General features: G+C 52.6%; 9 protein-coding genes across 9 annotated transcripts; 4 read left to right on the forward strand and 5 right to left on the reverse strand.

Moving 5' to 3' along the window:
* Positions 1–1,931: 1,931 nt before the first annotated feature.
* ACET3X_002293 (uncharacterized protein) lies at positions 1,932–4,099 on the reverse strand (the record flags this gene model as incomplete). Its single annotated transcript, XM_069449019.1, has 2 exons — positions 1,932–3,751; positions 3,802–4,099. The coding sequence occupies 2 exons, from the start codon at positions 4,097–4,099 to the stop codon at positions 1,932–1,934; spliced, it is 2,118 nt and encodes a 705-aa protein (XP_069308840.1).
* A 1,688-nt stretch (positions 4,100–5,787) lies between these two features.
* Positions 5,788–7,671, reverse strand: ACET3X_002294 (uncharacterized protein; the record flags this gene model as incomplete). The annotated part of the gene is made up of 8 exons (XM_069449020.1): positions 5,788–5,808; positions 5,871–6,135; positions 6,185–6,498; positions 6,547–6,793; positions 6,841–7,101; positions 7,156–7,266; positions 7,330–7,534; positions 7,623–7,671. 8 exons carry the CDS (start codon positions 7,669–7,671, stop codon positions 5,788–5,790), a joined length of 1,473 nt encoding a protein of 490 aa, XP_069308841.1.
* A 663-nt stretch (positions 7,672–8,334) lies between these two features.
* Positions 8,335–9,124, reverse strand: ACET3X_002295 (uncharacterized protein; the record flags this gene model as incomplete). The annotated part of the gene is made up of 2 exons (XM_069449021.1): positions 8,335–9,021; positions 9,068–9,124. The coding sequence occupies 2 exons, from the start codon at positions 9,122–9,124 to the stop codon at positions 8,335–8,337; spliced, it is 744 nt and encodes a 247-aa protein (XP_069308842.1).
* Positions 9,125–9,501: 377 nt separating this feature from the next.
* ACET3X_002296 (uncharacterized protein) lies at positions 9,502–10,357 on the forward strand (the record flags this gene model as incomplete). Its single annotated transcript, XM_069449023.1, has 4 exons — positions 9,502–9,595; positions 9,646–9,744; positions 9,831–9,989; positions 10,083–10,357. 4 exons carry the CDS (start codon positions 9,502–9,504, stop codon positions 10,355–10,357), a joined length of 627 nt encoding a protein of 208 aa, XP_069308843.1.
* A 172-nt stretch (positions 10,358–10,529) lies between these two features.
* Positions 10,530–11,519, reverse strand: ACET3X_002297 (uncharacterized protein; the record flags this gene model as incomplete). Its single annotated transcript, XM_069449024.1, has 2 exons — positions 10,530–11,048; positions 11,367–11,519. The coding sequence occupies 2 exons, from the start codon at positions 11,517–11,519 to the stop codon at positions 10,530–10,532; spliced, it is 672 nt and encodes a 223-aa protein (XP_069308844.1).
* An 870-nt stretch (positions 11,520–12,389) lies between these two features.
* Positions 12,390–15,296, forward strand: ACET3X_002298 (uncharacterized protein; the record flags this gene model as incomplete). The annotated part of the gene is made up of 3 exons (XM_069449025.1): positions 12,390–12,569; positions 12,757–13,434; positions 13,482–15,296. The coding sequence occupies 3 exons, from the start codon at positions 12,390–12,392 to the stop codon at positions 15,294–15,296; spliced, it is 2,673 nt and encodes an 890-aa protein (XP_069308845.1).
* A 1,145-nt stretch (positions 15,297–16,441) lies between these two features.
* ACET3X_002299 (uncharacterized protein) lies at positions 16,442–18,394 on the forward strand (the record flags this gene model as incomplete). Its single annotated transcript, XM_069449026.1, has 3 exons — positions 16,442–17,720; positions 17,779–18,081; positions 18,360–18,394. 3 exons carry the CDS (start codon positions 16,442–16,444, stop codon positions 18,392–18,394), a joined length of 1,617 nt encoding a protein of 538 aa, XP_069308846.1.
* A 140-nt stretch (positions 18,395–18,534) lies between these two features.
* ACET3X_002300 (uncharacterized protein) lies at positions 18,535–22,344 on the reverse strand (the record flags this gene model as incomplete). The annotated part of the gene is made up of 6 exons (XM_069449027.1): positions 18,535–19,528; positions 19,576–19,915; positions 19,964–21,463; positions 21,515–21,959; positions 22,008–22,111; positions 22,170–22,344. 6 exons carry the CDS (start codon positions 22,342–22,344, stop codon positions 18,535–18,537), a joined length of 3,558 nt encoding a protein of 1,185 aa, XP_069308847.1.
* Positions 22,345–24,833: 2,489 nt separating this feature from the next.
* Positions 24,834–26,279, forward strand: ACET3X_002301 (uncharacterized protein; the record flags this gene model as incomplete). Its single annotated transcript, XM_069449028.1, has 3 exons — positions 24,834–24,951; positions 25,004–25,459; positions 25,516–26,279. 3 exons carry the CDS (start codon positions 24,834–24,836, stop codon positions 26,277–26,279), a joined length of 1,338 nt encoding a protein of 445 aa, XP_069308848.1.
* Between the last annotated feature and the right edge of the window lie 771 nt (positions 26,280–27,050).

Here is a 27,050-nt window from a genome sequence, read left to right on the forward strand (position 1 = left end):
GCATCTCACGATAGTTCGGCATTCATCCTTCGCGGCACTTGTAGCGGTAGTGAACAGAACGAAAAGAAAAAAAACCCACATTTTCCATCTCCACATTGCTCTAGACAACTCATAGTCATGAGTACTTCCAAGGAGCATTACCCTTGCGCTTCTTTAGTCCTGATATTTCGCTTGCAGTACCTACCTTCTTAATCCGGGCTGTTAAGCGAGGGATGTCAAACACGACTGACCACCTCACCTTCCATACATTTGCATCTCTATTATTCACTACAGCAGGATATCGTTACTACGTTGAGAAATTTGGACCAAAAGGACAATATCCGTACTAAATCTATTAAAAGATGCCTTCAACCATCTGCCAAACTTGCACAAAAACAACATAAGCCAAATCCAAGCACGATATGGCCGCCACCATCAATCTCGCATACTTATGTAACTTAACCGTCCATCATCCGCTCTTGACAGCGGCAGCCTTGCAACCTGAGCCGCCTGTGACAGCAAACGGTACCGCAGCCTCAAGGCACGTAGACCACCACAGCCGCCGTGCGTGAAACAACAACAACAACAACGGAATACTCCGTTGCGCTGTGCGAAGCAAAGCTTGCTTGCATCTAGACTTTTCTCTTTCCCGACTAGTTGGCCGTTGAGATTCATTCGTTTGTTCGTTGCGGAGACCTTGTCCGGTGGGGTTGTGCGTTATGGTAGTTTGAAACGCTTCCCACCGCACTAGGTGCTTTTCGCAACGGTTTGGTAACGGTGCTACGGGTAATACTGTCAGCTGATATTGCAGCTGGTATCGTGAAGCTGCCGACTCTTTATTTTGTTTGACGATGACGATTGCAACATAATCTTCGACTTAATGCGTGTGCCGTCAAATGTTCATGCGTTGTGCTAGTTTGGTTACATGTGATGAGGCAGAGTGGATGCCAACATACGCGTGCTCCTTCGCGCTCTGCATGTCGCCAAAGCGAGTCGTCAATCATAAGGGACCAATTAAGAAATTACAAATCATCACCGTCTTAGTAAGAAGAGACAAGGTTTGCAAAAAAAGGCTCGACATGCCGTGTTCCTATTCTCGAACACAGACGCCCCATGTCAGCCGTGCACATCTCCCGCCGTCCCGCGAACGTCATTTGACTCGCTCCCACCGATCCTATCAAAAAGCGCCACAGCGTGTCCGACCGCCTAGCATCTTACCAGTGCGTTTTGTCTAATTTCCCAAGTCCTAGGAAATTCATGCCTTATTGCCTGAGAATCCTCCCAAGGCCCTTTCCCTCGGAACCCCTGCAAAACACGCCATGTCATCGACCAGAGATCCTTTCGTCCCATCGCCTTTCCCCACCAACTAGCCCAGGGCCCAAGCTGAGTCAATTTCCATGTCCCTGGTCCACGCATATGCCGAGTTCTTATGCAGATCCACGCCCCGGTGAGCGTGGTTGGGCCCGCCTCTGTGGATACTGCAGTGTGCGTTTGGTGACATTCATGCGAACTGGGGTTGCGACCTAGTAGAGATCTGTGAGCGCCTTAGTTTCGAGGCGCATAAGTGTGGCGTATGAGCGATGGATTAGAAGCCTTGTAAGGCTGATAGAATTTTGTTGTATGCAAGCCTGAGGGGAGAATGACGTAGGAGGAAGTGGTGAGGTCGGCGATGTCCGTGATGCATGTGCGTACATGCACGAGTGAGGGGTTCTGGAAGTGTGACCGAAGCTCATGAGGTGTCGGGATTATTTGGGATCGGTATAGTCGCCTGATACGTACGTGACGTGCCTTCTCCGGCTCCGAAGGATGGTTGTCGGACCGTAGAGTCGTTGGATCAGTCGGCGCTCGTGCCTCTTGGATGCGACGTAATCACTCAGAATATCTGGGGTCGTGTTTGGCCGATAATACGCCCGAACGACATGTGAATTGTGCAGTGCTTGCGGCCCTTCTCATCAGGGGTTGGCATGTGAGACTCTCTCTTGCTCCGCCTGCTGGTCAGTCTGGTTATTTGGTTGTGAACTCCTCCTGTCCTCTGGGTCCTGGTCACCCTTTCCGGTTTTTTGCTGATACTCGCCACTTCCCTCGATATCACTCCTCAGTTCTGCTTCTTCTCGTGGGTTTTCTTTGCCCGTCGCGCTGTACTCTTGATCCATACGACGCATAAGCTCTTCGCCAGGTAGAAGAATACTTCGATCAATTGCTAGAGGCAGACCACGATGCCTGCCACGTAGCATCGCAGCCATTAACACGACTTTGCTCAAGCTCGCAAAGTCACCGCTTAGACTGTAGTTCTTGCCCGGTACACCGAGGCTCAAACCGACTGTACCATATGCCGATGTAACTTCAAACAGGATCGAGAAGATGTTGAATCCCGGATCTGCCTTGTTGATATGTCCGCGCTCAATAATGCAGATCAAGAAGAAGACGAAGAATTGAAACCAAATGTCGTAGGAGAGTTGTTTTTGTAGGTGTGATGCGATCCCAGCAGCACTGCTATCATGCTCTTCGAGTCCAATTGACTTCTCTTCGTACGTGTTCGTTTTGCGTAGGACCAGTGTCATAGGGTAGATCGAGACATACATGATGACAAGATATGCCACTAAGCACGCTGGTGCCAGCGAACTCATGTTGATGATGTACGCGCCACTGGTACGTAGTCCACTAGCCATGAACAGACCATCCACTACCCGAGTGCCAGTGGAGAGAGCTTCAACGTCTGGCATGCCGATGTTCAAAATCTCAAAGCAAAGCCAGGCCGTGATATCGATGCCAAGTTGCACAGCAAAAAGATATACTGTTTCGCGTTTCGGGAAGAGGTAAATGAAGCAACGTCGTGGATGTTGCAGGAGAAACTGCATCGTGTTCCTCAGGCGAGAGTTTTTTGGCAGTAACTTCTTCATGATCCATATAGTAATACGAAGCAGAATTGGGAACTGCGTTTGACCAGCGAATGCCAGACAAGCAGCGGTAAGTAGGACAAACCAATTGCCGCTGAAAGGGATGAAGTTGGCATTGAGCACATTGAGCCCACCGTTGGCAAATTCGGTCACTGTCGCGAAGAAGGCCCACCATCCTGGATTGAGACCACCTGCTTGGTTTTCATTTAGTGTCCTCTTCATGTCGCCTCGATATGCGTATGGTATCAAGAAAGTGATACCCAATAGGTACCAAAAGACCTGATAGCCGACCAGGATGAGCAGGAGTGTTTGGAGTGCGCGATATTCTACACCTCCAAGTTCCATACGATCTTGTTCGCTGAGCTCTCGGAAGCGGCCTTTGGAGTCGAGGTGAGGCTTGAACGACACGTAGTTGTGCTTTTCAGGCTGCAGTTCTGTAGAGAACCGATCCAATATGCGACTGAAGAAGTTGCGAGCTGACTTGATTTCCCAGGGCGTTGGTACAAAGCCAAATCCGGTCTCATAATGGAACGTCCTTCTCTTAGTCACTGGCTTTATCTTGACATTTGGCGATTCATCGTTTCGTCGCTGCGCACTCTTCCCTGCGTTGTTTTGTTTTCCAATCGCTCGTTGGCGCACGCTCTCGGTACTACTGTTGTTTTCGTTTCGATCCGAATTACTATTCTCAATGTCTCGCACTAGCCGTTGCATCGTGTGCGAATGCTTGACGACGTCTGCCATCTTCTTGCGGAACAGCGCTCTTCTAATGAGTACCACAGCTGTCGAGACAAACGGTATATTGCCAATCATCAGCAGAACGGCGAATATCGCCTGCTGAAAGCCGGAGAGATCTCCGAGGTCAACGGAATTAAGCCCTGCACCAATTAGCCTGCGGCTCCCACTATTGTTTGACCAAACCACGTACCTGTAGTTGTCATGGCACTGCAGGACAAGAATAGCGCATCTGTGTAAGTCAAGTGCGCCCCTCCAACCTCTTCCGGTCCATTGGCACGACCTTGTCCATAGACGATGACCGACGAAATCGCGATAACAACAATGAAGTACAGCATATGCGCGCGATAAAAGTTGAGCTTGAACACCTCCTCTTTCAGGTACTTTAGGAAGTCATTCTTGACCTGCCGCGGATTGCGCAGCTCGTCAATCGGGTCGTGCATCTCGCCGTTGTCGTTGTTGTCGTCGAGCCGCAACCACGACGAGCTCATAGTCAGTTCCCGTCGCGAAGTATATACTTTGCGGTATTTATCCAAGACTTGTGCTAGAGAAAATCACCGGACTTCGTGGCGTTGTAAGATAGCTAAACCTGGTTGCAAGTAGGCTGTGTTGCCGTGCTGCCCAGGCAACATCATGAAGAATGATGTCACCGAGCTGTCAACGACGAATCCCGCGTCGGAAGCCACGCATCATCGTTGGCGCTACAGCATCGCTTTGGTCGATCTTCAGGTCCGCGGCGTTTTCGATTGGTTCCCATAGTCGCAGGTAAGTCGGTGTCGATTGCACGTTGTTCCACGCCGACGTGGTGGTGTTTCCGCAGCGGTCCGGAAGCTGTTGTGGTGATAAGACGCCGGAATTCCTGTGCTTCCGGAGCATGTTTGCTAGGATCATCCATACCGTGCTTCCGGAGCATGTTTGCTAGGATCATCCATACCGTGCTACATCTCATGGCTGGGCGTAGTCATTGTGTTTCCTCGTGTTCGCGCGCTCCGTTATGATTAGTTGACTGTCATGGCTTCAAATTGGGTTTGAGTCGATTAGTTATCTGATTGTGTGCGCGCGTTCACATGAAATCTCTGTGAAGAAAGATAACATTTCTATACAAGAAAAGGAATAACATACCCGACCAAACCCCACACCATTCAGCAACCCGAGAGTCTAGAACCTTTCCAAGCCTACGTGGGCCGAGTATCTTGGAAATGGCTAATCGAGCCCTGCGTTGAAGATTGTGGAAGTTGTGGGTGGTTCAAGCTGTTCTGCGTCATTGCAGTACGTCCCATGGAATGAACCAGGTAGTCTGAAATGCCAAACATCCTGATTAAGCAGTTTTTCTTTTTGTGGTTGAACGCTTGATTCTTTTTCCTTTCTCATATCAGTGTCTCAAACCCACAACCAAGGCCTTGTAGCCTTTCCCCTCTTCAAATCAAATCTAATAGCTTCAATGTTTTGACGTCATCGTGTACAGGAAACAGTAACATTCGAAAGAGGCCTCAATGGACAAGTTGAGCTCAAAACCAGAGATAGAATCCTGAAATCTTGGATCTGAAAGATGACAAGGTTAATCGGAGTAAGAGCATTATAGGTCTTATTAAGCAAGCACTGTTAGCACGCCGCCACCATCTCCCGTTGTACCCAAACGCGTGACTACAGCCTTGTAACCCCAGACACGATTCAAGCAGCACACGGCAAGATATCCGACGTCCACAGCCACCAACAACCGGCTAGCCACAAAGCACCATGGGCTAAAGAAGGGGTATCATTCGAAAAGTGCGACAACGACATAGCTTCAGGACGGGATGCAGGTTGAAAAACATCCACCGCCGCAGCGTTTCTTGGACTCTTTGGATTCGATAACTCTATAGTATAGCATCGTGAGCATTAACCCCCAGTATACAAAACAAAAGACAGAACAAGACACCAAGATTGTGGGTAGGATAGGCATCTATAACAGCTCCCATCGGAAAAAAAGAGAACTCACGATTGTGCATCATGGAACTCATCCTCTTGCTGCGTCTCACTATCTGTCCTCCGCAACAGGTCGTCCTTCCTTGGCTCAGGCTCTGGATTTGAATTGAGGAGTTTGCTCGGCGGCAGTTCACGGGCGATGACCTCTCGGTTCTCGAGTGAGATGGTACTGGGTGGCACCACGGGCTTTTCTTGAGGTAGCATAGGTGGGTTGCTAGGATCGTTGGGGATGCTGCTGTGTTTGGAAAGCGGGGCATGAGTGGTTGTTGTTCCGTCGAAGTTGCTGGGAAGACCTACGCTCGAATCTTGTTGTCCTGGCATGACTGCTGGCTGTGTTTGCACACTTGTGGGTTCAGATGTCACAGGCTGCAACGTTTCTGTAGGCTGTGCTGATTGTGCGACTGGCACTTGCTCTGCTGGCTGTGCGGCCTCTTGTGGCTGCGGCGGTAGTGCATCATTCGCCCGTGAGGGAATGTTGAACTGCTTTTCTGGCTTTTGACCGGGCAAGATGGCATATATCTGCAGGATCTGTTTAACAACCTCGTCGGGGGTCTTGCCATCACTAAATTCTGTCAGCACTCGTTACATACCCAAGGACGATGGGTACTGACATCTTGGCGTTAATGATCCAGTCGAGGTCTTCTTCGCCCTCCTCAGGACCGCCATGACCGCCCTTTACGCGTCTGAAGAGTTGTGGGTGCCAGTCTACACCCTCGCTGTTTCGTTTCGCAGCTTCCTGCCTTTGCATGTCTTCGATCTTAGCCTTAGCGTCGGTTGCTACATCCTGGTCCCTCCGTTTTACAGCCTCGCACACATCGTGCCAGAGCTTTTGCGATTCTCGGTCGTTTTGTTCTTCGAGAGGTCGAGCCGATGGCGGGGTGTGTTTGGTATGTGCTGCGTCGAAAAGCAGCTCCTTCTTGCCAGTCTACACGGAATTAGCACATATGCGAACAGTGCAGCCATGGAAACTTGCCGTTAGATCCTTGATGTACATCTCCTCGTTCCACTGGCCCGAGAGCTCGTACAAGTTCTTCCCGCTGGAGTCTTTGATGTAGCCACCAATGGCGTTGTATGTTCCGCTAAAATAGCCCTTGGTCTTGAATTCGAGATCCGCAGTCAGTCCGGTCTCCGGGCACCGGATGTATGCGTGGTCGCCAAGTTCATACTTCATCGTGCCGAATAGTATTCCGCGCGCGTACATGTTGGGCTGTGTAACGAAACTGACTGTAGTGAGCTTTGAGAAGTGCGATTTCCAGACTCGACTTACAATCGTTCGCCAGTGTTCAGCAGTCGCAGAACCGCAATGCCCTCCATCATACTCGCAGCTGAGTTACCCAAAAACTTGCTTCGGGGCTTGAGGGTGCCGTCGATGCGAATGTGGTGCTCGGGTGCCATGAAGAAGTAACTCGACTTGGGCGGGTGGTGCGACGTTTGTTCGGAGATGTAGTAGCCCCTGGTGCCGTCTGGGTAGTCCCAGTAACCTGTGAAGATCTCACCCAGGATGGGGTTGAGCGGCTTCTTGACTCCCCTAACTCACATCAGTTGCTGCTTATGGGCGCGGGGACACGGTGAATATGCATACGGGGGCTTGATGTGCCAACCACTCAGGTAGAACTTTGTCACTGCTACGAATCGCTTCACTGGGTCCTCGACCTTGGTAATGGGGAGGAGTGTCTCGGGATGTGCCATGAAGCTGCGCGACAGTCAGCACTGCGACACGGTGATGTGATAGTTGTGTGTACGAGGTACTACGCACTTTGTTATGCGCTCCAGCATCGATCGCGGCTCGAGAATAAAGGTGGGCAGCGTAACGCGGCTCAAGTCGGCACCAGGTCGCAGTTGCGATATGATGTGAGAGAGCATGTTTCCCTGCTCCGAGTCCATGACAGTCTCGTCCTCTTTGGTAGTTTCGTCGCCGCCATCGTGTCGTCGTGTCTCGTCGATCGAGGATCCGCGGCTACCTAGAAAAGTTGGGCATCTATCAGCCTCAATGCGGGTGGGAACAAAGTCGGAAGAGTCGGTACAACCGGAACAAGGGATATGACGCACTGTTGACCGACGACCGGCGGTGTTTGGAGACTATAGGGAGATGCGGCATCGTGGTGTTTCGCCGCAAGAATAAGAGACGCGGGGAAGAGGGAGGAGCAAGGCTTGGAGGTGAGGTGGCTAGGATCAGATCAGGCAGCGAGGTATCGGCAGAGGTTGTCTTGGTGCTGGCGAGGGTGAGCTCTAGTCTTAGCAATGACGATGGGGGCTTCACAAAAACTAGCGACCCCGCGCGTTGAACTTGTTTGGCAGCAAAGTGTAAACATCAACACCGCTCAACCGTGCGAGAGCGTGCAATGAGAGGACCAGCAGGCCGGGTGACATGGCATACAGTCTTTTGAGCATTCATGTGACTTGCCCTAATATACAGATCGCCAGGCTGTGTCTCTGCACGTCTGCTGCCCCGCAGTCGGCATGTGTCGGTGCACCATACGAAGTACGCGACACGCGCATGCGGCACGGCTCGGAACAGTCTTTGTTTCCGAAGCCTCTCTCTGCCTGCGCTTCCAGGAACAGTGGCTTGACACGGAGTGGAGTCTGCGCTGTTTGTTCCTCGGACGTGGATAAAGTATCCGGTTCTAGTACGCGTCTGCATTCCGAGGGCGCCGACGCTGAGAACCAAGAAACCACGATATAGACGCTCTCTCGCACCATGTGCTTTCCCTGTACATTACACGCTATCTGAAACTCGCCACTGGTCTACGGGGTGCTGGGTCTAGTCCAACACGCTCTCCCCAGCCTTCTCTGCGTCTTTCGCGTCCTGGTCATGCGTCCGCTGCACCTGCTCCTTGACCCTCCGCACCTGCGCATCGTCCTTACCTATGACCGTGACCCCAACCTTCTCGTATTCCTTATGAACCTGTTCCATCGCTGACGGATCCACCGCCTTCGTCGCGTCGCCGACCACCCACGTCTTGAAGCCCTCTTTCTGTGCATCAATCGCAGTGAACTTTACGCAGTAGTCGCCTGCAAGGCCTACTACATAGACGTCAGTGATTCCAGCCTTGCGCAGCGTGTCTGCGAGATTGCTCTTGGCCACATGGCTTTGGAACGGATCCGCAAATGCAGAGTACATCTCCACGCGCTTGTCCTGGCCCTTCTCAACGATGTGGTCCACTTTACTGACGTGCAGCTCGGGCAGCAGCTCAGCGCCTTTTGTTCCCTGCACACAGTGGTCGGGCCATAGTCGCGTTTCTTGCATCTCGTCTGCGTTCTCTGGGTGTTTGATGACGACAGTCGATTCGAAGGGTTTGTTGTTCGGCGGGGGGTGGTTCGATGCGAACGAGATGTGGTCCCGGGGATGGAAGTCTTTGGTCGCGACTTTCAGGGCAAACGGGTACGTAAGAAACTCGTTGATTGTGGGTACGATGTCGCGTCCACCTGTCACTGCCAGTGCTCCGTTCTGGGCTTGTCAGTGCGAGGCCTTGTTATTACACATGACTACTCACTGGTGGGCAGAAGTCTTCCTGGACGTCGACGATGACGAGTGCTGGCTTGAAGGACATGGTTGACTAGCTGCTTGGGGGAAGATGAACGGGTGTCAGTGAGAAGACCTGTGTAGCAGTTTGCAGGAGTAAGCGATGTCAAGGTTAGCAAAGATAAAGCAGTCGCCTTTATAAAGACTCATAAGCGTCCGAATCAATGCAGCGCAGCCAGTAGTGCTGCATGCGTATGCTGCAACGCCCCGTGCAAGCTGTTCAGGAAGGAGCAGTTGATGAATCAACGACTCGCAGGTGTGTGGCAGCCAATGCAGCCCTCTGTGGCATGCCTTACGTAATCACGCTGCCAAGCCTCTGCCGGCGGCTCGTCAATTCACGACTGAAGAACATCACCAGCTCGATAACCACGCCCACCCTCTCCACTCCACCCCATTGTCCCCGCCATGTTCGTCCAGCGCTCTGCCATCGCCGCTGCAAGGCGTGTGGCCCCCCGCGCCATTGCGACCCGCCGCACCTTCACCACCACGTTTGCTCGCTGTACGTCTCGCGAGGAGCTATCGTACGATGTGCCATTGACACCATAGCAGGGGAGTCAACCGAGAGCAAGGAGAGCAACATTGCGCAGAAGGAGACTGGTCACGCGGCCAACGCCCCCAGCGTTCTTGCCGGCTTCAAGAAGCTCGACGGTATGCTGCGCCCGCACCTCGTCATCCGCATTGCCGCGGCTTCATGAGGCCGAAACCATCAATTGCTGACAAGGCCAACTCTATAGAAATTAAGACCGAAGAGGACCTTCTGCCCCCTGGTGCGCAGCCTGGTACCGTTCCCACCGATGCTGAGCAGGCGACCGGTCTCGAGCGTCTCGAAATCCTCGGAAAGATGCAGGGTATCGACATCTTCGACATGAGGCCATTGGACGCCAGCCGCCTTGGTACGTGACGCTACCTTTGGAGGACACAGGAAAATCCATGTTGCGCCGTTTTTTTGGGTACTGGCGATGTCGCGTGATGCTGATAGTGTACAGGCACGATGGAGGACCCCATCACCGTCAACTCCGCCGGAAACGAGCAGTACGTCGGTTGCACCGGTTTCCCCGCCGACTCGCACAACGTCCTCTGGATTACTCTCACCCGCGAGGAGCCCAAGTCTCGCTGCATGGAGTGCGGATCCGTCTACGAGATGAAGTACGTTGGTCCCGCAGACGACGCCCACTCGGATCACCACCACCACGACTTGAACCCATACCCGAGGCCCAAGAACATGGCCGACTTCATCAAGCCCGAATACATGGAGGTTTAAGCTCGGGTAATTTTATCGTAGATGATATGCAGCGTAGATGTATCTATATGGTCGCAAAGACCTGTGGCATAGCTGGAGAGAAGCTTCTCTGAGTTGAATCGTGTGTTTACTCATACGTCTATTGTGCTCGTATTCTTTCGTCTCGTCGTTTCTCGTAAGATGCCATCCCTGTTCACGACCCTTTCAAAGCGATAATACCAAGAACGACACTTTCAATGTCCCTCTTTTCGTCCGCTTTCCTCTTCTCTACATCGCCGCCATCTCCATTGACTACACCCTTCTTGCCTTTTTTCCCACCATCTCCACCCAACTTGTACACCTTCTTCACCTTTTCAACATCACACCACATGCCCAATTCCTCGCCCGCCTCGCCCACCTCAACACTAGTTCCCTCTACCGCACTCCCCAAATGCAGACTTACACTCTCATTCGTGATACTGTCGTCCTTTTGATAAGTAGACTTTTCATCTGTTGACGCAGTAGACGATGATGGAGATAGGGGCAGTTTGACGGCAACGAGCGTGGTGGTGGTGTCAGCAATGCCGAATTTTTTGTAGGATTCGCCAATGTTATTGTTGGGTGAGAGGCGAAAGACTAGTTCGGAATGGGGGGTCCGCGTTTTTGCGCGGTGGGTGAGGTGGCCATGGAGAGCGAGGAAGGTGGCAGAGAGGAGGTGGTGGGGTGTGAGTATCTAGGGGGCAAAAGCGTTAATATCATGTCGTGGTTGTCAAATTAGCGCTGAGATGAGACCAAGTGTGCAGCTAGCTTGATCAAGAGGCTCAATGCTTCGCTCAGACAAGTGCGTCTGTGTTGATACGAGGACAAAATATTGCGCGCCTTGGGGTATCTTATCACAAGCGGGAAAATCAATAAAATGTGAGATTTGCATCTTGGATGACTCAGCGACCCTGGCATGTCACTGCGGAGGGTGGGCGGCTGGCATCATCGTTGCTAGAAAAAGTGATGCTGACGAGAAAAAGCAATGAACAGGTAGCGAACCATGACCTACCATGGATGCATCCAAGAAGGCATAGTCGTAGTCTGGATTGGCGTCGAGTAACTTACGCCTCAGGAAGGAGGCGTTTTTGACATCCTTGAAAAGAGCCACGTGGACAGAGTAGGCGCCGTAGTGCGGAAGTGTGAAGGTTCGCACGGACGCCATGTGAGGTACCTGGTGTGTTGGCGTGGATTTGACGTGGACGTAAGTTTGGGTGTTGAAATGCACCACGTCGGAGTGGGAAACCTAGCCGGAAAGTCGAGCAAGGCCTAGACGAGGGGGTCCGGTCTTCTGGACTTGTTTCGCTCGTCTGCGTGGTAGTAGTGCTGAGTGTGTTGGACGGCGGTGGTAATGGTGATGGTGGCGGTGGTGGTGGTACCTGTTGCAATGTCTTGTAGGCGGGTTGGTTAGACCGATTTGCATTGGCAATCTCCAAGGATGCCAGATCGTGGGTGAGTCTAAACCTCGAGGACCGCTTTGGGCAGGAGCGGGGACGGCCAAGCTACGAATTAGTCGCAGAAAAGGCAGCATCCATGGCGAATCAGGACGGATCATCGTATCGATCGGCAGCAGAACAAACTAAATTCGCCGAACATGTCAGGGCAGGCACCGTCACAGCCGTCTGGAGGTCAAGGTTTCAAGGCAGTGTGCGACCAATAAAGGACGCAGTGGACTCGATTGCTCGAGGGCTTGCGGAGAATGGGTCTGTGTCTGTTCCCTTGCAGGCACCGCCGAGGAACGCGCTTTCAATCGCACCCTTTCACTCCCAGCGCAGCCAAACCTCTCACTTCTTCCTTCACTCTCTTCGCGAACCAGGCTGCAGACTGCGCCAGACGTCGCGCTTGACTGCCGCGACGCCCAATACTCCCCCTCCGCAGCCAGAAAACTCGAGGTTTAAAAGTCATGTGTATCGCGTTTGACAGGTGATAGTCGCAAGCCACCCGAGGCGCACCACCTTTGCTGGGTTTACTTGCATCGGTCTTCTCCATCGGCATTTCCCGTCTTGTTCCTGTTTCGACGTGCATTACGAAAAGTATGGCCACCAAGCGACCCCCGGACAATGACCCCAATCTCGTCTCAAAGATCCAGCGAATCGAGCATCAAGACCCGCTGAGTCCACAACAACGCCCCTCCAACAACAGTGACTTTTCCGGCTCCGTCAAGAAGAAGCTCGCCGACTCCAAGCGGACGGGTCAGGCGTGCGATCGGTGCAAGGTACGTCTTATGTGTTGCCATGCGTGGGCCCAATCGAGAATTGAGATGGATGCTCCACAAAGTCAGTGGGTGATTCGCATCACACAAACATCTCTCGTCGCGCCTGCGACGTCATCGCGACGCGCCTTCTTCTTCTGCTGCTGCTGCTGCTTTGAAACCGTCGCCCAAAACAAACTAACAACCGCAGGTGCGCAAGATCCGCTGCGACGGCCGACCCGAGGGATGCACGCCATGCGAGCAGAACAGGACGCCATGTCGCACCACCGACCGAATCACCGGACGCGCCACAGTGCGCGGCCATGCGGAGGCCATGGAGTCGGAGAACTCGTACCTGCGCGCCCACATTGCTGACCTCCAGGCCCAGCTCAAGGAACACCATATTGAACCCCGCGTGCCGCCCGCCTACAACGCCCTACAACCACCCAGCCATCCGTGGTCTTCAGCCTCCAATGACGGCCAGGCCTGGAGCGACGGACCGCCGCGGGCAAGCGCCTCCCCACTACCTGGTTATGTCCCCGCTGGCACTCCGGTCAAGATCGAATCGCTGCCTCGATTCAAGCACGGCTCCATCGGCGACAACTATCTCGGCGTTGCGGCTGGAGATTCACTCTTGAGTCACATCCGGGGCACATCACTGTCAATCTTCGGGACCGAAATCAACATCACCGACTTCATGGCGGGCGAGACCGAGTACGAGAGCTCACCCATGTCCTACACAACCTTGGTGAATGTCACCATTGGCGGTCAACATGTCGACGAGCCGCCACTACCACCATATGGCGAGCTGCAAGAGTACGCCATCTGGTATCTGCGGTCGCTGAATCCCTACACAATGTTTGTGCACAAGCCTGCTTTTATGGACTTGGTATGATACCCTCCTGCTACCGCACGTCATCACACTAACGCACACAGATCTGGAGATTTGGCAACGACCACAGCTTCGTCCCTTCTGCGCCCGAAATCGTAGCCGTGCACTTGATGCTCGCGACCATCACCTACCAGATTGCGACTCGAAACAACCAACAGAGTGGTAGCACCATGCTAGACGACTCGCATGCACACTATCTCTATGCAGCGAGTTTTTACAAGGAGCTTATCCGTGGCAATCACGGCTGGCAAGACGTCCAGGCCCTGGGCATGTTATGCCACCATCTCCGAAACTTTCCAAAGCCCGGTGCAGCATGGATCATGACTTCGACTGTCTATCTGTTTGCAGTGCAACTTGGCCTACACAGATCCGTCAAGGTCTGGGCAGACGGCGCAGGGGAAATGAGCAAGTTGGACATTGAGATGAGAAAGCGCGTATACTGGACCGTACATGCGCTGCTCGTCAATCTGAATGGCAAACTCGGACGGCCGATACCCATCAGCAGAGATGACATTGACGTTGAATTCCCGGAACCTATGAACGACTGCCTTCCCGGCGAAGGAGCTAAGCTCGACTCTTTCCACCAATGCTCGTTTCAAGTGGGCATTCAGGTTGCCAAATACACCGTCTGGGAGATGGAGCTCTACAAGACTATTTATGCTGTGCGGCACTCGCCAAAAGCATACGTGGAGAGCCTGAAACGCCTCGAAGCTGGCATACAGCAATGGAAAGAGGAAATCCCCTATGAGCTGCGCGACCCGTCGCACGCGTCCGAGGACGATCACATCTTCGCACTCTATCTGGAGTACTGGTACCAGGCGTTCAACCTGCTCCTGCACCATCCAGGTGTTTGTAGGTCCACTGATGCGGCCATTCTCAGTTCCAATCTAGACAAGTGCATGACAGCATCGCAGAAGATGTTGCACAACTGTACGATGATGATGGAGAAGAAGAGTCTGGACATTCCCTGGATCAACACAGTCGTGTACATTGCAGCTGCATTCACAACCCTCTTCATTCAGTCTATGAGGCAAGATCAGATGTCGCCTGTAGATATGACCAAACTCAAAGCTGACATGGCAGCCTGGGTCAATGTGCTTGGCGAGTGCGATCATTTCCTGGGATCCGGGAACAAGCTCAAACATGCCATTGCAGGAATCATCGATCAGTCACTTGGTAACATCAACGACAGCATCGTCAAACGCACTGCAACCGAGTCTCTCGCCCGCGTAGCGATGCAGACCCCTCGCTCGACGTCCACCGTCCCCACATATGACAACAGCGGATATCGGGAACAATATACAACATCGTCCAGCGGAGCCACAGACACTACCCTCACATCACAGTCGGGGACATACAATGGCCTGCCAGGAAGTACCACACATCCATACAATCTCGGAACATCCATGTCTTTGCCTCCACAGACAAACAGGGCTTACGAACAACAAGCGTACAGCAGTGGCGACGAGACAAACATGCATGTGAGCCATGCAGCAGCGTTAGCGGCAGCAGCATCCGGTAGCATCTCGCAACCTTCGACCGATGCGTACGCCTACAGTAACTCTCAAATTGCCAACAGCAGCCACCAGCCCACGTACACGACTAATGGGTATGCAGCTCAGGACTGGAATCAATGGACACGAGCGTATATGCAGCCACAGCAGAGCCAACCTGGCGAATACCTAAATACAGCTACCACCCTCATGACCCTGGGTCGAGATGCCGGATCCCAAGGAACTGGAAGCGATGGCCAAGGGCTTGTCCAAACATCTGGGGTTCAGGGACATGCTCCAAGTCATTGGCCAGAAATCCAGTTCCAGAATGCCGCTAACGGCAGCAACCACACGGCTCAACATTGAGCTGGGAACAATACATTGTATAAACAAGAAGGCTGTGTACCTTTGGCTAATATACATGGGTATTTGATGGTTTCCGGTCCGGCGTCGTGGCATTGCAATCTTCGATACCCAGCATCTGGACTACTTTGTGGGGTTAATGTAAGATTATATGAGGCGGCTCTTCTGCAAACTGCGCGCTTTGGTATTAACAATCGGGGGACTTTTTTTCTTTTATATATGATACTTGGCTTGGGAAAGGACATGTTCTATTCGCTGGAGAGAGGGAGAGAGAAATGGCGACGTGACCAACCGGTCCGTGTCGATTAGCTGGGTGTAGATGTGTTGTCATAGAAGGTGTGCTGGCTAGCTGTTATGTAGCAAGGAAACGAGATCAATTCGTGAATATAAAAAACATTCACAACATCAAAGTGCGCACTCGACAGATCATCGAGTGTGGTTATTGTATCATACCAACTGTTTTCCCGACACGTTCTCCGTTCCCTACAAAGACGGCTATTGGCCGAACTCTTCGCCACGGGAGATACCACGACCGTCTTCCAAACCATATCAAGATAGATTGGCCGCCCCTCTACTACCCGGCCGTCGGCTCAGTACCACAGTGCTCACCAGACCCTGCGGCACGACGCATCAATCTAGCAATTAAACTAGGCTAAAGGAGGAAGCCGGCTCGTCCGCTTGCCACAACTCGACCAATGAACGATTATCGACCTTCCACTTCGCGAACCAAGGCCCGATAAGCTTCCTGCGTTGCGATCCACTGCGCTTGGTCACTACACAAACCTCCTTCTCTCTTTGGCAATGGCGGTACGTGACCAGTACACAAGATCTACCAAGCTTTCTGGCTTCGGAGCTATCTGCGGTTAAACCAGGCGCACAAGAAACTTTACCGGTAATGAGGGCGAGCGTTGCCAGGCCGCCTGCTGATCGTTTTCCTGGTTAGGGGAGAGGTGAAATGGGAAAAGCGTGGTAAGCACGAGGTATGTATATATGGCTTGCTCCCGTTATGCGGGATTGGTTGACCGTTGGTTCGCGTTGCTCCCTCTTCCTCGAGTTGTCGTTGTTGTTTGAGCCGTTGCGATTGGGCTGTGAGTTGGAGATTGTTTATTCTTCCGTCCTACGCCATATCTCCCTTCTCCGTCGCCAGCATGCGGTCCTCAGCATCTATCGCAGCGGTGGCCCTTGCGCTTCTGCAGGGTACCAATGCCATGAACGCGGCCATTCAACGCAAGTTTAGCCTGCTTGCCGACATGGGCATGAATCCCGATGGCACGCCCATGGCCACGCTCGACAACCCCGAGATCGATTTCACGGCCCTCAATTCCCTCAAGGTTGCGACTACAGCCGACAGCTCGGTCGTAGCTGCCGCCAAAGCGGAAACCATTACCCCGGAGTATGTCGAACTCCCCATTGACAACTTTGCCGAGAAGAAGAATCAGGATTATTCCTATCAAGGTACCTTCTTCAACCGATACTGGGTTGCCACGAGCGGGTACAAGGCCGGTGGTCCCGTCTTCCTTTACGATGCGGGCGAGGCGAACGCACAGCCCAATGCTCTTTTCAGGTTACAAAACGAAACGAGTTTCTTCAAGCAGCTTGTGGACGAGTTTGGCGGCATTGGAATCGTGTGGGAGCACCGCTTCTACGGAAACTCGACGCCCACGCCTATTGATGTCAACACGCCACCCGAGGCATTCGAGTTTCTGACGACGGAGCAATCGCTGGCTGATGTTGATCGCTTTGCAAAGCAGTTCAAGAGGACGGGCATCAATGCTACGCTTACACCAGATAAGACACCATGGGTTTTTGTGGGTGGTTCCTACCCCGGTATGAGGGCTGCGTTTATGCGTAACATGTACCCCGACACCATTTACGCGTCCTGGGCTTCCTCAGCCCCCGTCGAGGCTTCCGTTGACCAGAGTTTCTACTTTGACCCTGTGTGGCGCGGTATGAACGCAAAGGGTTTTGGAAATTGCTCTCGCGATATCCAGGCGTCTGTTCGCTACATGGATAAGATTATGGATTCTGACCAGAGTGCCGCTGCGAAGCTGAAGGAGCAATTTCTTGGTCTTGGAGCTGCGAAGAATTCGCATGCTACGTTTGCTGATGCGCTCACCACCATCTTCTACGTGTGGCAATCTTATGGTATGGAGGGTGGATCGGCGGGTCTGCGCCGCTTCTGTGATTTCATCGAGACGGATCCCAAGACGAATGCTACTGCGCCCAAAGAGGGTTGGGCGAAGAGCAAGGGTGCCAAGTGGACGACGGATCGATGGGCGAGCTACCCTGTTTTCCTTCCCAACGTCAACAGTTATCTTGAGACGGAGTGCTCGGGAAAGCTCAACACGACTGGTAACTGTGATTTGGACCGCAAGTTCACGGATCCGTCAATGATTAGCTGGACGTGGCAGTATTGCACACAGTGGGGTATGTCTTCTTCTTTCCCCCATCTCGTCCCGTATCATTTATACTAACGATTACCTAGGTTACTTCCAGTCCGCCAACCTAGGCCCTCAACAACTCGTCTCAAAATACAACTCTCTCCAACACCAACACGACATCTGCCACCGTCAATTCCCCGACGCTCCTCGCTCGCTTTTCCCCGATTGGCCAAACACCTCGCGTACCAACAAGGTATTCGGAGGCTGGGACATTCGCCCCTCAAACACGTACTGGTCAAACGGTGAATTCGACCCCTGGCGCACCTTGTCCCCCGCCTCTGCTGAGCCGTTCGCCCCCAAGGGCGTGCAGGTCATTCAGGATGTGCCCAAGTGTGGAAAGAAGACGAGTAAGCATGAGTTGTTTGGGCTGGTGCTGAAGGATGCGGAGCATTGTTTTGATTTCAGGACGACGGGTGTCACGGCTGCGGATGGGCCGGTTAGTCAGCGCTTGTTCAGGAGTGCACTGACGAGTTGGTTGCCGTGTTACAAGCCGAAGAAGGGCCAACCGAAGCCGTGGAACGGATAGATGTTGGATGTGGCAAATGCGCTTGTTGGTGAGGAGTGAAGGAAGTAGGAAGAAATAGTATTACCGCTTTTTTGAACATGCAATCTGACACACGGATAGTCCTGCGACTGTCATCCAATCTCCGTTTCGATTGAAGCCATATACGCTGTCACTGATGTGACTGGACATGATCGTCGAAAACCAATTAGTCTATGCAAGAGCCCATCTACATGCACTGTTATACACCAAGACTTGGGATGAACTCCTGCACTGAAACCTCAATCAAGTGCCTGCGTCAACCCTCTTGAAGGCGTGTGCACAGTTGCTTATGTTCGCGCCTCCAATTTCGGTTCTGGCAATCTGCGGAGCAGTACTGAGCAACCTTACAGCTTGCGCACTTGGATAGCATTGAACCATCCTTGGACCTCTTAACACCGCATTCCCAACAAGTACGCTGTTTCTGACCAAGTTCGACCAGACGGGGCTTGAGTCTTGGTATAGGTGCTGGTTTGGCTGCTTCCGGGACAGACGAAGGCATTGCGGAAGGCGGGGGCGGTACAACAGAACCAGGATTGTCGGTATTGATAGGCGAAGCGAAGATAACTGGGACTGCTACGCGAACAGCGTGTTTGAAGAACTCCTTCGACGGCTTGAGATCCTGGAGGTAGTTGACTGGAAAGATGCCAACACCGCAGGTGCACATATAGCGTTGATCGTGGTCAGTCGAGATGGGAATGCATCCCGGAGTCTTGTACTCGCATGTTGATTTTTGCTGCCACTGGCGACATCGCTCAGCAAGTCCTGGTAGAATGTGCTTCCAGAACTTGACCTCATCGTCCTTCATTCGGAACCTAGCCATGTTGTCGTTACGCTTTGCGAGAACGGCAGGAAGCGGCCCGTTCTCAGTACTCAAATGACAAGGAATGAATGCAGCGTCAGCGAAGATGGACTGGTTGGAGACATCCATGCGCACGGAATCGACATAAAGTATGCCAAAGTATGATGTGGCTGTGCAGAATTGGAAGATCCTGGCCTGTCCTCGGCCTTCTGCTCCAACAAGAAGCGCAAAGATAGTCTGCAGGCACCCTTTCACACCGAGGCGTGCTGGCATGGTCGAAGCCTCATCGGCTCGAAACTTGTTGTAGGCACGGAACTCACTTGTCGACAATGTGGTCAAAGGAGAAGTATGCGCGCTGATCCATCTGAAATATGAGGCATGCTGGCCGAGATGGATCTTGGGCAGAACATCTGGTTGAATGTAATGAAGTTGCTCGAGAGAGACTCCAGACCTAGGAGATTATTAGCGAACGCGAAGTGATATACTACGGCCACTTACTGTTCACCAAACCGGACAGGCAACAAGTTATCTGGACGCATGAAGAGTGCCTGAGCACCCTCTACGGTAGCTGTGTGCCTAATCCATAGTAATTTACGGGCGATCTTGGTCTTCGCGCTAGAAGCGTCGAGCGGAAACGGTAGTAACAAATCCTTACGATATCTCTTTCCGATGATGAGCCTTAGTGTAAAAGCCGTGGGCATCTCGAATTCCACAGAACCTCCGGTCTGCAGTATTTGCTGGGCTTGTCCTGGATAAATAGTGTAGTGAACACGTAGCGATCCGATGTCGTTTGAACCTCGTTTAATGACTGGATGTATAGTAGCGACAACGTCGGTTGCTATACCTTCATCTGCAAGATGTGTAACATGAAGGGCGCACGACTTACCCAGGTTCTGTTGTGGAGCAGCATTCTCATTTACAGAGATAAACCCCTTGAAACCTGGACGGTGTTGTGACACAAAGACGTCTTCCTGGCCGACTGCGGATTCATGCACACACGACAGCATGCTAAACTGTGGCATGAGCTGATGAACCGCCATCGGAGTGCTTTTGAGTGCGAAGGCAACTCCACAGGCTGCGTCTTCGTATTTGACAAGGCTGCAGGTGGAGACCATAGTGGATACGATCAAGGGCGATCCCCCCTCCCAACCCTTCTCATCTTCTCGGACCGTAAGCCGATATTCATTCGTAAAGGCCGTCCCGGAAGCCTCAATCGTCCCAAATCCCAATTGAATGTCAGCATAGATAGCTTCTTTCATTGAGACCGACGGAGTGAGTTGGATATGGCATAAAGGAGTACCATGGCCTTTACCCAGGTCACCAAACATCGAAACCTTGTTGTGGGGAACAATGAGCGTAACACACATTACTGCTGGGATACCCTTCCAGCTGCGGAAAGAATCGCCTAGCTCGAAGGTGCGAGGATACCACCACTCCAGGCTATCTTCCACTTTCCACAATGAGAGCATGTCAAGATGAACGAGCAGGGAATGGAAGTTGTATGGACCCATGTCCAACGTTATGTCGTTTAGGATGCCTTCCTTGATGAGAGCTTGCATAAAGGGAGACCAATCGACGACATCTGACACCTTGGTGTGCTGAAGCAACGATACAAAGCCTGCTCGACTATACAGCTGGTACGCCCCAAGCCTCCTCTTCTTACGTTCTCGATAACCCAAATCAAGCATGGAAAAGTTATAGGTCCAGCTTTCGTGCTCGAACATGCTCAAATATACGGACAGGACAAGTCTAGCTAATTCAGCCGCGTCGTAGTGAATGCTGGAAGTATCGAATGTCTTCCACAATACGATGGGTCGGGATGCGGCTGCACAAAACGTGTCGTTCTCGGCCAAACCTGGGAAGCTGGTCGTCGCGTTCGCCCAATACTGAACTGGCCTAAGACCGAGTAACAAGGCTACTGTGGGAAGATGTCCACAGAGTAAAGCCTTGGCGGAGGCGGCGATGTCAATCTCGGATGGTAGCAGCATCTCCATCTGGAGGACTGACGATGTACTTTGGCGGATAAGTGATGCCGTGGCAGCAAGAATGTTGAGACAACCCACATGGTTCAGCAGACTTGAAGTGTCGACAACATCGAAGATTAACGGTGTAGGCCCGCCTTGCTCGTAATCAGTAGCATCTAGGACTAATGGGGTGTACGTCCAGGTGCTGCGATACCAATGAGCCGTATGTGACTCGCCATATGCGCGCTGATGTTGGAGAACGTGACAGAGGGCGACGGCTTCAGAATTGACGTGTCGCAGGGTGACACGCGTGGACGCTTTCCTGAACGCGACGCACCATGCAGATAGCTGAGCGAGCGATGCCTGTATTGCGTTCGATACCTTGCCTTTTGTTGAATCATTTGGTACCAATAGGGGTGAGTCTGCGGAAAGTCAGGCATACGTAGTCGCGAGATGAAAGCCAGCAAGCGGACTAGTACTATAGTGAAGGATGAGGCCGCTACAATTGCAAACGAACATCGGATTGACAGTTGAGAGATTCTTGATCGCTTTGTTGTCCTCTAAACATGTACCGCTGTTCCAGTATGTTCGATGGAACTTGTCAAGGTCCTGTATACCTTGAGCCAATTGCGGGGCGATTGCACGGGTGCCGTTACCCGTGAACCCAGTGCCAGTTGTAGTTTTAGCTTGCAAGTCTTTGGCATCCTTCCATTGGGCTTTTAGCATGGTTTGTGTTTCATCGTAAGTCTGGTCCTGTCCGGGCTCCAGCGCGTAGAGCTTCCAAAGCTTGACGGTATTCTTAAGCGTAACGCTGTCGCAAAAGCGGATGATTGTGCTGTACGGACCTTCATCCGAACTCTTCAACGACTGCGCAAGCTTCACAAGTTTCTTTGACTGAGACTGCAGAAGGCTGGCAGACTCGTTGTCGATGAAGATATGGTAGTATATATTCCATAGCTGTCATACGCGAGTACCGCTTATATCGTCGAGGATGAGTGTCAGGGCGAGGATGTTACGCGCAATGATCTCTGCTTCGATGTCGCAGCACGTGAAGTCGAGTTTCCGATTGTCTTTGTTTCAGTCAGCGTATGTAGGAACTAACCGAAGCTAGTGACTATCAGCACTTACCAGATCCAGCTCCGCTATAGGCGGTAAAGAGGATGCTTCGAATATCTCCGCAACCTAGTAGTAGCAAGGCGGCATCTTGTTCGGGTGGTAGGGCTTGCGTCAAGCATACAGCTGGAGTGTTGCCGACGGGGTAGAAGTAAGGCCCCTGCGTAATGTGAGCTGGCTTCAGCGACATCTTGGGAAACGTGGTAGATGGAGCGAGATCAGAGGAAAGCCGGACGATAGATATGTATGTTGGAGAGGTTTGCTTGCTCAGTCTTGCATTTGGCTGCAGCTAGTCGCTTCGGGACTACATTCTCCTCGACCAGACGACAGAGAGTCGCGGGAACGTGTGTGAAAACAACAGCAATTACAGAAAACCTGAGCAGGAATCTGCTGTTTTGGATTGCTGATACAAACCCGCACACAATGGTTCTTGTGCATGTCCAAGTGATATTGGGGAATAGTAAGTGCATGGTGGTGCTCCTGCTGATGCAAGTCGCGTTGACGTCATGTCCTAGTCGGCCAGCAGCAGTATTGGTACAGCCTGAGAAGCAGTTCGCACTGACGGTACCACAACTGGCGATGTGTGCTCACTTGGCATCGAATGACGAAGATTGCGCGTGCTCTGATGAGGTGAGTAGAACGATGGCAGGATGGTGTGAAGTTTGACGCGTCCCTTCAGGGCAGGCACGTCAACCCACGCTAGCGTTGGACACACGTGAGACTCTCTCCTTGCACCCGCAATCAACATCACTTCTCATACGACGTCCTCTTGATATCGCAGTGCAGAACCTTTGGCGTCGCAACAGGACAACTGTGATTGTAGGTCAACGCCTACAGATGATAACGTAATGGGGTCGAGAAGGAGAGGCTGCAATGTAATCATCGTACCTCGGTACTTTCTCCACCCTCTCTACCCTTCGCTGTGCACGTAGCCAGCCCGCGCTACCATCGCGCGACCCATCATCTCGCCCATCAAGAAGCCTCGATACTGTCCCTGTCTCTTGATATTGACGCATCTACATGTCCTTCCTCCTCCACGGCAGCACCGGACACACAGGCATGGGCTGGGTTGACGTCGTCCCGCGAGCGGGCAAACTCCACATCGGCGGCCTCTACGCTTTGTACCAAGGCGACCTGATAGATAAAGCAGGTGTAACCCATGTCCTCTCAGTAATCGACTACGACCCGTTACTCGAAGAGAAATTCCAACACTTGAAACATTTCCACATCCGCTCAGAAGACCATCCTAATACAAACCTCCTGCAATACTTCTCCGAAGCCGTTGCATACATTGACTCGGCGCTCAACAAGGAAGACGGAGGCGTGTTTGTTCATTGCGCGATGGGCAAATCGCGGTCCGCGGCGCTTGTCTGTGCGTATCTGATTTGGAAATACGGTGTTACCTCCGAGGCAGCGTTGGAGCAGCTGTGTGAGGGGCGGCCAGTTTGCGACCCAAATCCGGGGTTCAAGGAACAGTTGGAGGTGTGGAAGAGCATGTGTGGGGCTGGTGGCGAGGAGGAGAGGAAGAGAATATATGAGGAGTGGGAGAAGAGTCGGTTTACAGGGGAGGTGTGGGAATGGGAAGTAAGATTAGCGGAGAAGGAGAAGGAGAAAGATGACGGGTTGCGGGAACAGCAGCCAAGAACACAGAAACCAAAACTATGAAACAGCGTTTGATGTTGCTATCAGCTGCAAATCGACACAATCGTCAGCAACGGTGAGCGCAGCTCGGAGTAATTCCAGTGGCGATTACAATGCTTGGTGATGATCAGACGACGTGCAATTTGCTCATATTGTGCCACTCTAGCAGACGCTGAGTCTGTCCCAAACTTACAGGTGGCACACTGCAAACCACAGCACAGTGCCACGGTACCGGCGACAGGTGTGCAACTTGACACGCGAAGATTTGTGAATAGAGCAAGTATGACGACAAGGTGGCAGGGTTTTCCATGGGGAAAGAAAGCACGTGGGGAGTGAAGGATCCTGCGGGATGAGCTAATTATAGCCCTTGGCGGTTATCGACAGATGCAGGGTGGCGATAGCGGAGCGCAAGAGCTGGAGCGTCAGTGTGGGCCTATGCAGGGCTGTTGGCAGCCGTCAGAATTATTTTTCGAGTGGTAAAACCTGACAGGTGTCTGATGAGTTTTACCGAGGATAAATGTGGTCGAGATGGCGATCAAAGCAACGTTTGTATGGAATGCCAACCTGCCAATGCAGCGAATGCACTTAACACACGACACAACCGGTTAGCCCTTTCGTGAAGGTGCAGGCTAGCGTGATGGTGTGCGGATGGCGCCCCGTATCTGCCCACGCCTCGGGCCACCCCTTCTTCAAAGAGAACGCCGCCCCTCGCTCCTGTCCTTCGTCCATCTCTGCCGTCCATCTTTTCCTATCCCTCGGGACCACCTTCGCTTTTACTAACCCGACAGCTTAATTCCTGGTTTCTACAAACCTCACACTCGCTTGCCGAACCCGCGCCATCCCGTCTCAGGGGTACACACACTCGACGGCTGCAGCCAGCATCCCTACACCTGCCGTCCCACCCAGCCCAGTGGAAAAGAGCGCCCTGCGATACGTCAGGGAGGTGGTGATAGCATCATCGCGATCGCGCCGCGACTCCACTTGCCGACGATAAAGTGCTTACACGAACATCGGAAATCCCGCAGACGGTCCGAAGTCATGGTGCGCAGTCTATTGTCCGCCGCCTTCGCGGCCACCATATTCGCAGGCACGGCGCTCGCAGGAGCAAAATGCACAAAGGACAGCCACTGTCCCCAGGACACTCCCTGCTGCTCGCGTAGGTGCTGCCAAGCCGCGTTGTGGTGACAATGGTGCTAACAAGCGCGCAGTCTATGGCGACTGCGGTGTCGGCGCCTTCTGCCTCGGTGGCTGTGATCCCCTCATGTCACACTCGTTCGACTCGTGTGTCCCCGGCCCCGTGTGCAAATCTGGAAAATATTCGCTAGACAGCCTGGACGACGTGCAGACCATCGACAAGTACCTGGGAGATGCGTCCAAGATCAACTGGCAATCGCAGGGCATGCCCACCATCTACACAGATCCCAAGACCAAGGAGAAATCCACCCTCTTGACCATGGCACAGGGCACAGTCGGAACGCTTCTGGCATCTACATACTACGTTTGGTACGGCAAGATCTGCTCCAAGCTGAGCACAGCGCAGGGCAAGGGTGTTGTCACCGCCTTCATTCTCATGTCGGATGTCAAGGACGAGATTGATTTCGAGTGGGTTGGCGTAGACACAAGCCACGTGCAGTCCAACTACTACTCGCAAGGTGTCACAGTGTGTATGTAGCCCCAGAATCCGGCCAAGTCCCCTTGTACAAAACTAACACAAATCCAGACACGAACGGCGAAAACCTCACTGTACCGGACGCCAACACTGTTGAAAACATGCACGAATACTGCGTTGACTGGAAGGAAGACACCCTTACATGGTCAATCAACGGCAAAACCCAACGCACCCTGGAGCGCGAATCGACATGGAACAAGACGTCCGGCCGCTACTCCTACCCGCAGACACCCGCACGCGTTATGCTTTCCCTCTGGCCCGCTGGTCTGCCCACAAACGAAAAGGGAACAATCGAGTGGGCAGGAGGCGAGATTGACTGGAACTCGCCCTACATGACCAACGGATACTACGCAGCCCGCTTCTCCGAAGTCACGGTCGAGTGCTACGACCCGCCAGAGGGAGCCCAGATCAAGGGCAAGAAGACGTACAAGTACACGGACGAAGCCGGTACTAACAATACCGTTGCCATCACTGACGATGTGGTCGTTCTGGGCTCGCTCATGGGCACAGGCGAGAACCCGGGCGAAGCCAAGGACAAGGACGACGAGTCAAAGGCTACCAATGTGGCCATGGTTCCCGGTGGTAACCCTGGAGGTGGTGCCGGCCGAGAAGTTGAGCAGACGAGCACGGCGGCGCAACCAAACTCTCCCGCTGCCGAGACTGGTTCTTCTGATGCTGCTACCGCCGAAGGCCAGTTCGTTCAGGGTGGCACTAGCAGCACTGGTGCTGGATCCGCTGTTCAGCCTGGTCTGAGCCGTATGGGTGGCTCGGTATTCGCTATAGTTATCGCTATCGTCGGACTTATGGCGTTATAGACGCATGTCCTTTTTTCCACTGCATCATGCCTTTTTCACGCCTGTCAGTCTTTGCGGTCTTTTGGAGTTCGATACCTTGTCTTGCAGTTTTTGTGTATTGGGGAAAGCGGGAGCCTCATTGTCAGTCTTGTGCATAGTGCATGCAATCCTTTTTGTCTGTGACAGTCTTCCTGTTACGTCCTGTTTCCCTTTAGATTCATTGCATATGCTTGATACAGTATGAAATGTAATAATCTTCTAGCCTGTTAACACATAATGTATGGAAGATATTGAACAGGTCTTGGCTTCGACCACAGAGAGTGAGGAGAGTGACTGGAAAGAGCAGGCGAGGATCCTACATGGCTCAATCTTGAAGCAAGGTGCGGATCCGACAAAGACAACGCAACGATAATATCACTCTGCAGTGCTTGATGCAGTGCATTAGTGGCGGTGGACAAGTCAATTTCTGTCACTGCTGCATCATGAAAAGGCAGTAACAAACCGTTATGGAAGGTCCATTGGTTCCCTTGGGTATCACATGCATGCCCCGCGCGGATGTGGGTACGGGTGTAACGATTCTCCACAGAATTCCCCGAACGGTATTCAAGGTCAGGGTACGTGTAAGCGCCAAGCAACGGCAGTCCAGTAGTATCAGGCTTGTATCTACTATAGTGGAGTTATCCTGCGAGTTCTATACTACCATGTCCATGACTGCAGTCTCGTCAACAGTCAAGACGGACTGGTTGAGAACAGCGGACTGGGTAGATTTATCGAATGCCAGTCTTTGCATCA

This window comes from Alternaria dauci, chromosome 2 (genome assembly GCF_042100115.1).
Source record: "Alternaria dauci strain A2016 chromosome 2, whole genome shotgun sequence".
NCBI lineage: Eukaryota > Fungi > Ascomycota > Dothideomycetes > Pleosporales > Pleosporaceae > Alternaria > Alternaria dauci.